This window comes from Xyrauchen texanus, chromosome 10 (assembly GCF_025860055.1).
Source record: "Xyrauchen texanus isolate HMW12.3.18 chromosome 10, RBS_HiC_50CHRs, whole genome shotgun sequence".
Lineage (NCBI taxonomy): Eukaryota > Metazoa > Chordata > Actinopteri > Cypriniformes > Catostomidae > Xyrauchen > Xyrauchen texanus.
Window position 1 is genome coordinate 12,356,744 of NC_068285.1, and position 12,197 is coordinate 12,368,940.

The 12,197-nt window shown below is 37.9% G+C and overlaps 1 protein-coding gene across 1 annotated transcript in view; it reads right to left on the reverse strand.

Annotated features, from left to right (window-relative positions):
• Positions 1–12,197, reverse strand: part of LOC127650931 (KH domain-containing, RNA-binding, signal transduction-associated protein 3-like) — a 167,582-nt gene that overhangs the window by 89,101 nt on the left and 66,284 nt on the right. Inside the window, exon 2 of the mRNA XM_052136588.1 lies at positions 967–1,085. Within this exon, the coding sequence (XP_051992548.1) occupies positions 967–1,085 (119 nt within the window). The remainder of the gene's footprint in view (positions 1–966; positions 1,086–12,197) is intronic.

The window sequence follows — 12,197 nt, forward strand, 5'->3', positions numbered from 1 at the left end:
GACTTCTCTCATATAGCGCTCTTTCAAGGATTTCACAAAAAAAAATGATTAAATTCCTGGAGTATGCCTTCAGAAGACTTGAAATACGATGCATGAGCCACACGGACTATTTTATGAAATTTTGGGTCCTTTTTTAAGCCTTAACTTGAGTCACTATCAACTGTAAATGTACTGAAAAGACAAAAAAAAAAAAAAGAACTGTAAGGTATACATGTAAAAAATAAATAAATAAATATATTTATAAATATATATATATATATACAGTATATATATTCTTTTTTTTTCTTGTTTTTCCAGTAAAAATATTTAAATATTCTTAAATAAGATACATTTACCTAAAAGGCAAAAATACTTTTATTTTGTCTTGTTTTTAGAGAAATCTGACAGAATTTTGTGGGTTTTGCCAATGGGGTAAGAAACATATCTTGATTAAAAAAGAAAATTAGTTTATTAATTGGCAAATAGTTTTTTTCTTGTTATAAGTATATCTTATGTCATTCTGCCTCTCAAGTATTTTATTATAATTTTTTTTATAAAGTTTAGATATTTCTAAAATAAAATAAGACAAAAATACCTTGGGTAAGGGTCAGTAAATTATGACAGAATTTAAATTTTTGGGTGAACTATTTCTTTTAAGTAATTTCAGGTCAAATACATAGAGATTCTGATCAAGTTAAAAATCAATTTAATGACAATGAAATGGTGTGGGAGGGCGGGGCCGGGTCGTGATCATACACACCCAGTCCCTTATCAGGCTAATTAATCCTCCGCAGTCGGCCTTTATCCCTCTCGGAGGCTTGATTAGCCTGATAAGGGACCGGGTGTGTATGATCACGACCCGGCCCCGCCCTCCGCCCTGCCACAAATGGGTTCCATATATGAAAGTGGCTATTCACACCTTCCATATTATACAATGAGAAACAACTGAGAATAGAGAATACAATGACATGTCTCCGTCATACGCACTTTCGGGAACTGTTTTACGGGAATCAAAATCTTCTGTCCCAGTTTCATGTTCTTGTTGATGACCACATCGATAAACTTCTCATCCTCTTTGTCTTCATCTTTCTGAATCTTTTCAATTTCTGGAGAGAAAGAGAGAGAGTTAGTCTCATCTGACCATATTATCTAGGTATAATTAAAGGGGCAGTAAAAGTTTATCTCTCTGAATTTTGAGTTCAGATGAGCAGAGACAACAGCTCTGGCATTTGCCCACTGTCAATTGTGCAAAGCGTATTTGGACTGTTCAGTGGACTGTGAAATAGCTTCCATTGGCCACGCATCCAGTAATTTAATTGGATGTGCTCATGATCGTATCTGATAGACATTTGTCTGTGATTGGTGGATATTTCTATCGGTGTGGCAAACATTGTCTGATTAGAAATTAAAGTGTGTTAATAAGCTCTTCAACCATGCACAGTAGTCTTTGTTGTTGTGGGACACAGTGGGGGATTGGGATATTAGTCAATTAATGAATATGCCTGTGTGTGTGTGTGTGTGTGTGTGTGTGTGTGTGTGTGTGTGTGTGTGTGTGTGTGTGTGTGTGAACGTGTATTTATCACTTTGTGGGGACCAAATGTCCCCATAAGGATAGTAAAACCCGAAATTTTTGACCTTGTGGGGACATTTTGTCGGTCCCCATGAGGAAAACAGCTTATAAATCATACTAAATTATGTTTTTGGAAAATGTAAAAATGCAGAATGTTTTCTGTGAGGGTTAGGTTTAGGGGTAGGGTTAGGTTTAGGGGATAGAATATAAAGTTTGTACAGTATAAAAACCATTATGTCTATGGAAAGTCCCCATAAAACATGGAAACACTACTGTGTGTGTGTGTGTGTGTGTGTGTGTGTGTGTGTGTGTGTGTGTTCTTGAAAATATGCATCAATGCTTGTATATGTTTAATTACATTACACTACATCTGGGTCTTTACAATGAAAAAACAAGAATGGAAAAGAAGTGATTTTGATCAAATGGTAAGAACTTTAATTTCTTTAGAATACTCAAAAATGAATGAAAGTGAATGAGAATGGGGTCTGTACACCTTAATAATTAGGTATGCAAAATCTGTTCTCAGGATAATCTTTAATCAAAATGTGCAAACTTTTTAAATGACTTTACTTTTCAGCCTTTTGTCCTGTAAGCACCCTGTTGTATTGCAATATAATGCAATGTACTGTATATGACATTTACATTTATGCATTTGCCAGACACTTTTATCCAAAGCGACTTACAGTGCACTTATTACAGGGACAATCCCCCTGGAGAAACCTGGAAGTGCGTTGCTCAAGGACACAATGGTGGTGGCTGTGGGGATCAAACCAGCAACCTTCTGATTAACAGTTATGCGCTTTAGCCCACTACACCACCACCACTCCAGATATGCATATAACAACCACTTATAGACAAACCTAAATGACTTGCCGGCCAACTCAATAAACTGCTTTTCCTGGGAATGTGTGTAATATTCGTAATTATTTGACACACATCATTATTTTTGTCATAGCTGGCTGGACTGTGTGTATTCAAACCACAACTGGCCTGTTTTGTATTCAGATGTTCAGGAGTTTAATATGTTTATTAGTATAATGTCCAGTTTATAGTCTATAGCAATAACAGTACAGAAGTTATTCTGTACACCCACACACATTAGTAGGTAAGCCATGAACCTCTAAACTGGGCAGGCTGCTGGTTATCTAAGGAGGGAAATTATATTTTTCAATGGGTGTGTTTTGTGCCCCTCGACTACAGGAATATTCACATGAAACAGTGAAATTAAGCATAGCCCACTGAATCTTGGGTCTCTGTGGACCTGTGGAAACTGTGCGAGGGTCTTTTCTCGGCTCTTGGTGTAACTACACATAAATAATACGCTGTTATTTTCTGATAAAGTGTGAAACACAGAACCCATAGAAGAGACATCCTAACAAAACGTGAAATCAGCTTTTTAGCACCATGTAACGGTGTATAAATAGATGGAGGCATGTCACATACCAGGTCATGTCAACTACAAATTTAACATTTTTACATTCAGCCTGATTCAGTCCATTTAACACATTTCCATGTCATTCAGAAATCATTTTTATTAACAGGACCTTTAATGGGCCTCGGTTTCTTGGAGAGCCGGTAAGACCACGTCTAGACATCCAGACTGGATGACGACTCTCTTTGAGTACTTCCTTGATTAGTCAAGGGACTGGAGAGTCTTAATTTTGCATCAGATGCCCCCACCAAAATACAAATAATGGAAAAGAGCATTGAATATTCAAGCGCAATAAGCATCAAAAGATGACAGATCGTAGAAAGGAACACGAAAAATCCTTTTCATATTTAAACTGTTGTGAAGTGTCTAGATATCTTTAAGTGTTAATGGCTAAGTTTCGTGTCACTTATGACAAAATGGATACAGGAATATTCTAGAGGAACACTGGAACTCTTGACATGCTTTGAAGATTTTGCAATGGTAGAATTGGGAAATTCCAACCGAATTGCAGATACATGTAAGTTATAAAACAGCATTATAGTTGTTGCTGTTATATCAAAATTGATATATTGAAAAATGTGAAATTTGGGAATGTTAATGACTACTGAAATTTCTGTATCAAAACAACCCTAATCTTAAGTATGGCAAGTCTATCTCTGCTAACACCACACACAAATCAGAAAAAACCTTGTCTGATTGGTCGATATTTCTACAAATTTCACACAGCCGTTTGTACACCCTAAAGGCCCTATTACATAATGCCGCTAAGTGCAGCATTATGTAATATGTCATATGCGCAAAGTCAGTGAGCATTGCCATGAAGTTTTCATGAAGTCTAGACACAAGTGGGTTAGCCTAAATTGCATGCACAAATGCTAATGGACTTGGTCAAGTGCTGAGGTTCTTCTCCAAGTTATTGCACCGTCTATATCCTATTATATAGTCCATTCCTTGTCAAGCACTTTGTGCATTGGGGTGGCTGTGGCTCAGGTGGTAGAGTGGGTCGGCACGACTCCACATGCCGAAGTGTCCTTGGGCAAGACATTGAACCCCAAGTTGCTCCCAATGGCAGGCTAGCACCTTGCATGCAGCTCTGTCATCATTGGTGTGAGTGTGTGTCTGAATGGGTGAATGTGACGCAGTGTAAAGCGCATTGAATACTGCTAAGTTTAAAAAGGTGCTATATAAGTGCAGACCATTTACCATGTCCTTGTTGAATGTCTGGCATATTTTTTGTGGCATGCTCCTTTTATAAGCATGGACAATGTGGTTCTCGTCAGGACTTGAATGTAGACTAAATCATGGAGAATGTAATTACTATTAATCAAATTGATCTACTTACACACAAATCATGGATAGTCCCGTATTAACAGTGATTATACCGGCCTTCCAGTTTAGGCTGCAGATCAAGGGATAATTTTTTTTTTTTTTTTTTTTTCTGCATGCACTTCACTTCTAGCAGTCGATTTTGCTTTAAAAATTACATTAATTTATTTATACAAGAACAACTTTAGGAAAAAAAAATCCTAAATTCAAATTACATTTCAATCTGAATGGAAAAATAAATAAAATAACAAAGTGATCAGAAAAATCATACACAACCACCTTCCCAAATCCAAACATGTTTCCCTCTAGAACTACTTCCACCAGCCTGACTTAAAATCAATCTACGAAAACTGATCATAAATACAAATGTAAATATAAACTATGACCACTAGGAAATTAAAAACAGACTTTCAGATTACCTTTAGATTAGATTAACTTTATTACCACCTGCTGGAGAAATCTCTATACAATAAATGCAGGAACTGAGTTTAGACTTTGTGCTGAAAACAGATGTGCTTTTGAAACGTCTTAGTGCAATTAACTATTTCTTAGGAAAATAGCAAATTGCGATTTGCCCCAATTCATTAACATACAATACATGCACAGTTTGCGCGCCTACACCAACAGATAGTGCAAACACTCCCAACCCACACCTACTTGCGTTTTGCACAGGCATGAATATTGTTCTTAGAATCAGCGCTCTCAAGAAATTTAGATAATGTGTTGCACACTGTTGTTGCATATTGTGCTGCACCTAGTGTGGCCACAAAAATAAAGCCCTAAATGTGACTAGTCAACATTGTATTTCCAGTTACAAGAAATGCTTGCAGGGCAGTACAGCATCGGAGTTCAAGTGGGGGAGCGCAAGACAATGGTCCATTAACTCCTCAAATTTCTCTTCCTGCTCACAAGAAAGTGGCAGAAAGTGAAAATTGGCATTAACGCCTCAAAGAGATGCTCTGGGAGATGATGAGTGTCATGGAATCCGGGAAGAGCTCATTCAATGAAGTTGAAGGAGGTTAATCTCGATTTGTAAGTTAACATAGAGACCTTGTAGACTCATTGTCTTTCAGAGAAGCTGCTTTAGTTTGGATGTTTGATCTGGTGAAAGAGCAGAAATGAGGAGAACGCCATTAATGGAAGTAAACACTATGCACGTACAGGGACGTGACCTATATCTGGCTTTATTATAGTGTGCATACATGTTTTATGAAGCACAGAAAATCCTTGTATGCATGCTAACATGTCACATGAGATAAACTCTTACCAAAACCTGAGACATTTCAAAAACACTTAAAATTATTTAAGTTACCATGACATGCTGTTCTGAGCCCATTTTTCTTCTGTAACCTGTTGTATTTTTGAGTGAAAGCAGACATTCAATGAGATCGGGTCTTGATTTTATCCATCAGGAATTGACTGGATCAAGAAAAGTGAGCATTGCATACCAGAATTGAGCCAGGTGGTTGAACGGGACTGGTTGATACATTTTTATGAAATATTACAAACACAATTATTATTTGGAATAACGAGCACCAATAAACCATTCGCAATAAGACCAGGAACATGTTCTTAAAAAGTAAATAGGGTCCACTGTGAATTCATGTTGACTTTAATTGAAACTAATGCTGCTTGTGAAAAGATATGCACAGGCCCAGAGCAGTTGATTACCAAGAAGAAAAGATAATTGATTTAGTGTAAAAAAAAAGACCCCACACAGGTGTCTACCGAGCCACCAAAATATAAGAAGGAAAACACCAACACAAGTGTCCAATGGTTTCAAAGGGCTAATAAGTACAAAGACGAATGCAGTGTGTGCTGATTGACTCCAGCCAGGTCTCCTAAGCAACCAAATTGGCCCGGTTGCTAGGGAGAGTAGAGTCACTTGGGGTAACCTCCTCGTGGTCAAGATTAAGTGGTTCTTGCTCTCTATGGGGCATGTGGTAAGTTGTATGTGGATAACAGAGATTAGCATGAGCCTCCACGTGCTGGGAGTCGCCGCGGTGTCATGCACAGCGAGACACGGATAAGATGCACAGATTGACGGTCTCAGAAGCAGAGGCAACTGAGACTTGACCTCTGCCACCCGGATTGAGTTGAGCAACCGTGCCACCACGAGGACCTAGTAAGTAGTGGGAATTGGGCATTCCAAAATTGGGGAGAAAAAGTATATTTGTGTATTTACACATTTATTACACTTACTACATTTTGTAATATGTTTTTTTATATGCACTTGTGCGATTTAAATTGAGTTTACATTGAATAATGTAAACAAGTGCTAAATGAATAACACGTGCTAAATTGGTACTGTCTCTTTAAGTGAATAGCTGCTCCCAGTGCAAGTGTTTACGATTGAATGAGCACAGCTGCACTGTGGTATTCCCCTCATCCGCACAATGTATTTGATTATATATGACTATATATAATGTTTCTTTTATCTTTTTGATCACCAACTGACTATAAATAACAGAAAGGAATTTAAAAGAGACATGCACTGAAAGTGGGGTTTCTGGGTCTTTTCTTTTTATTCAAAATAAACGTAATGAAGCAAAAGGAAACTTTTACTTGTATAATGTGTATCGACTAGCTTGTAGAAATAGTGGCAGAAGCTGGAAATGCTGTTGAAAGTATGTGATCGTGAGCTCCAAATTCCATGTGAAATGTTCACAGAGTGGTGCCAAAAGGGAGTTGCAAAGTGCTTTTAGTTGCAAATTATGTAATAGAGTCAATAGTGGGGCTGGAGAGAAAATATGATTATGTTACAAATCACGATTCTAGAGCCAAACAATTTTAAAATCGTCTACCTGATGAAAAATACAAATATTATAAAAAAAAAATATAATAATAATAATACATGTTTATCTTAATGCTACAATGATTAATAGATAAATATAGAGAAGCTATACTTGTGCAGAGTTCCACAATAACAGGTTTTCTCTCTTTAAAGAGAAGTTTTGTCTCTTTTGTCGTTACATGTAGTCCTTTAATGCTCTGCTGTGTTAATATTCCTGTTATTGTCACAGTCATCAGATGCGTTGATTGGTTATGACGCATTTTAAATTTGACGGTACTCTGTTTTGTAAATGCCTGACGAAGGTTGTGTGACCGAAATGTTGCAACACAAGATTTGTGATATTCTTTGCAAGCATGGTAGTGTGCGGCATTATGTCTTTTATATTCTGAAAGTTTATTTGAGAGGTTATATGTATTATCTCACAGCTAGGGTATTCGTGCACAGTGGCAGGTAAAACCTCACATGGGTAACCTCTTCAGGGTCGCAATCAGTGGTTCTTGCTCTCAATGGGGTGCATAGTAAGTTGTGCGTGGGTCGTGGAGAGTAGCATGAGCCTCCACATGCTGTGAGTATCCACAGTGTCATGCACAGCGAGCCACATGATAAGATGCGCATCACGCAACTGAGATTTGTCCTCTGACACCCGGATTGAGGTGAGTAACCGCGCCACCACGAGCACCTACTAAGTAGTGGGAATTGGGCATTCCAAATTGGGGAGAAAAGGGGATAAAACAAATAAAATAATTGTCATAAGTATTAATTAGTTGGTAGTTAGTATCGATAGTTCAATAATTCTTCATCATTAGTTATCTAGTAGTTTTATCATTAGTTCAAGAATTTAAGTTCACAAAATATTTGCAGTATCACTGTCGACAAGAAATGCCACCAGACGCGTGCTTGAGGGAACACACCTTATTATAGTTTGAAGAAGAGAGGAAAGAAATGCCGGCGATGCACGTGTCTGATTTGCTTTTTTGTTCAGAAGGTCTTTTGCACTTTGGCGCCCACGTCCACACCATGGTAGATCTAAACTGGTAGTTTTGCACATTCCTACCTTTTACCAGCAAAAAAACTTCATATTACAGAGTGAAAACAATTTTCATTTCAGACACAACTGTTCCTCAATAGACTTTTTCTTTCTAGGAAAAAGGAGTTAACAAAGTTTCTTTTTAAATTTTTTATGATGTTTTTACAGTATATCAAAACATCAAATTGCAATATTTACAAAATCGCAATATCGCAATACATATCGAATAGACTTGGAAATATAATTGTAATATCGAACTGAGAGGTCAGTGCCAATTCCCAGCCCTAGTCAATAGGAATGCATATTTTATTAACTCTACCCCCAAACCCCAACCCTAAACCAAACCATCCGTGAACTAAAAAAATATTTTAGAACAAAAAATCTTGTTAGTAACTCAGCTGAATGGGGTTGATTTCAGGGTGCATGATTTCCCATGCGATCATGTTGTTTTAACGCATGTTTTGCTGTGGAAGGATTTTGCTAGCCACAGCTCTGTTATGTACATAGCTCAGGCTTGACATGGAACGCACCTTTAAAGGGCAAATCTGATTCTAAAACCCAGAGACAAAGCTTGCTAAGCTGCACATTGATATATGCAGAAAGTACCACACAGAGCATCTTTTGGATAACTATTGATTTCCATTTATACGTTCAGTCTAAAAGCTCTCGGTCAGGCCCGCGGAGTCTCAGCATAACAGATCGCCAGCAGAAAATGAAAAATAAGATGCATGTTGTGCAACACTTTAGAGTGTTTTTTTTTTCCAGGAGTGGGCCGTCATGACAGATCGCAGATCGATATGTGCGGCTGCCCGCTGTCATCGGCCCATGTCACCCTGCCCACATTTCATTCCTGCAGTCCTCCCTCTGGACTCGGCCCCGCTCAACGCTGAGAAAGAAAAAAAAATAGCAATAGATTTCCATGACAACCAAGAGATTTTTTTTTTCTTTTCCCAGAAAAGCATGGTGTAGTGTGATGTGTTGAAGCTGCAGACTAGAGTGACAGAGAGCGTGCTCTATGAGACTAGTGTTGAGCGCCATTCAGGATAGAACCGAGAACGCCTTTTAAATACCTACATTTGATTGTAGTAAACAATTGCAATTAGAATTTGGCCAATTGAATCAAAATATCAACTGAAAGTTCTTAAACTCTGGATTTTTCCAAACCCTAACTCTCACACAGTCTGTCTTGCTGTTCTATATTTCCAGTTTTCATGTGGCACTATTTGAGCGGAGCTTGACAAACATAAATATATCTCCGTCTGCATTTTAACTAATTCAAAGCAATCTTCAGGGCATTTCGTTGTGTCATAATCTCTGCCATCTCGCCAGCGCCACATTCTAACAATGCAACCGGAATGTAAACTAAATGAAAGCAAGGCAGAAGGAAAATATATTTCTTCATTATGAGGCAATTCTATCTACAGGCATGGCTATAATGAAAAGCAGATAAATCACAATGTTGACCGTGTTGCGACGGGAGGTCTCACTCACAAACACAAATGCTCATACAGATCTGCTTTCTATGAAATCAGATATTTATTCAGCTGCTTTCAAATAAACACATACGGTCATGAATAAGTTTGCATAAATGCAGCCCATCCTAAGACAATGCAGTGTTTTGGAGTAAATATACACTTACATGGTTTGTTTGTTGAGACTTTTGTCTACAAAAATATCTATTTCAAATTAATTTAGTATTAAAAAATAAAAACTAATATCTCAAGAATCGGTGAGCTATAAAATAGTGGAAAAAGTAACTATACATATATATATATATACATATATATATATATATATATAATACAAAATATTCATAAATATTTTATTTCTAAATGTGAAAAATGTTTACATTTTAGGTGCTGTCAATACTGTTACAAATGAGCAGCGAAGGCAGACGAGGAGAGTGGATCTAAACGCAAACTTACTTTATTGGAACAGACAAATGAACGAACACAAAGGAAAACCCTCAATGGGGAAATAAACATAAAACTGAAAACACGGGCAGGGAAAACATACCAGGCTAAACAACATTCAACGATAGACCGCGACGAAACAAACAGACAGGGTTTAAATACATGGACATAGGGAGACAAGAACCAATGAACAAACAGAACTCAAACAAGATAACAAGGTGATGAACAGAAGCAAAATGGCAAATTAACGAGGGCAGGTGCAAACAATGAACGTGAACACGAAAGCTAACAGAGAGACTATGGAGTTAAACGAGGGACAAAAGTGAAAACTACGGAATTACAAAAGTGACAAAAATGATAAACAAAGGGTAACAGTGAGAACAAGACGAGGTAACCCTAACAAATACATCCATATTGTACATTTCAGCTTTTATTTGAACCAATAAAACTTTGAAACGCTATGTAATAACCTACGAATGATAAGGAGATCAGGCTGATACAGACATATAAACATTGTATGGATACATCATAAAGTCTTTGTAAGAGTGGTGCATCCTATAATGGTTAAAGATTTGGGTTTGTAACCAAAAGGTTGCAGCTTCGAACCCACAAGGGCTGTTTGTTGAGCTTTTACGAAAGGCTATTTTTATTAAATACATCAGCTGTATTAGTGACTCCTGCTATAGTATAGCACTGGAAGAAACATCAACTCAATGTACAATGTACAATGTACCTGAGATCTATGCATAGTGGAAAGTTATAGTTAGTATTCGAGTATTTTTTATAAAGATATCCTTTTACCTGCTGTGTGGGTTAGCACATTAAAATGTACGGCACGTGTAGACCACTGAGATGTCATTAAGAGAGGTCAGGCTGCCCTTTTCTGCTAACTACTTAATGGGTTTGTACAGTAGTGTACTCTACATGATAAATGAACTCAACTGTATCATTGGCAGGAGACATTACTAAAGAATGTTTAGGGAATTCCTGGAACGGTAAACACAGTTCTAGAACAGCTGTTCTGTGTGTTTACAGTTCTGGAATTCTTTATATAATTATGATGTCATAAGGTGGGACAATACACTCCAATTACTGGCATTCATAATGATAATGAATTATACAATTCTCTGTTATTAGCATTTGGCAGTTTGTATTATTATTTTGAGATTTTTGTTTTTTTCATTATGATGTCATTAGGTGGGACAACACTTTCCAACTTATGACATTATATTGAAAGATTTCTATATACTTCGTATACTTAGGATTTAGTGGTTAGTATCATTAGTTTATCATTAGTATTTAGTAGTTCAAGAATTCTTAGTAATTAGTATGTTGATAATATAATTTGTTCAAGAATTCTTTAGTAGTATCAGTAGTTAATATCATTAGTTTAAGAATTGTTTGTCATAGGGGACCCTGAAGTCGCAAGTTTGAATCCAGGGTGTGCTGAGTGACTCCAGCCAGGTCTCCTGAGCAACCAAATTGTCCAGTTGCCAGGGAGGGTAGAGCTCACAATGGGGCACATGGTAAGTTGTGCATGGGTCATGGACAGTAGCATGAGCCTCCACATGCTGTGAGTCTCCACAGTGTCATGCACAGCGAGCCACATGATAAGATGCGCATCACGCAACTGAGACGTGTCCTCTGGCACCCGGATTGAGGTGAGTAACCACGCCACCAAGAGCACCTACTAAGTAGTGGGAATTGGGCATTCCAAATTGGGGAGAAAAAGGGGATAAAACAAATAAAAAATTGTCATAATATTAAGTAGTTGGTATATAGTATCAATAGTTCAATAATTCTTTATCTTCTTCTTCTTAGCGTTTGCATTGCGTGCCCAGCCACAGAACAGCATCTTGTTCAGCCAGGTGTAGAGCCTCGAGTCCGCCATTGAAATAAGTTAGCGGACACTCGTTGCAATATGCTGCATGGTTTCTGGTTCCCCACAGCTGCAGGTCGGGTTGGTGGCTGGCCCCCACCGAACAAGGTTGACTGCACATCGACCCTGTCCCGTCCGGAATCGATTCAGTGTTGACCAGTGTCGTCGAGGAAGGTCGAAGCCAGGAGGACAGACAGACGGCTCAGCTACGAGGGCGTGGTTCACAACATCAGTTGCTGCCCACTCATCACTCCATGCCGAGTTAGCTGTCATATCC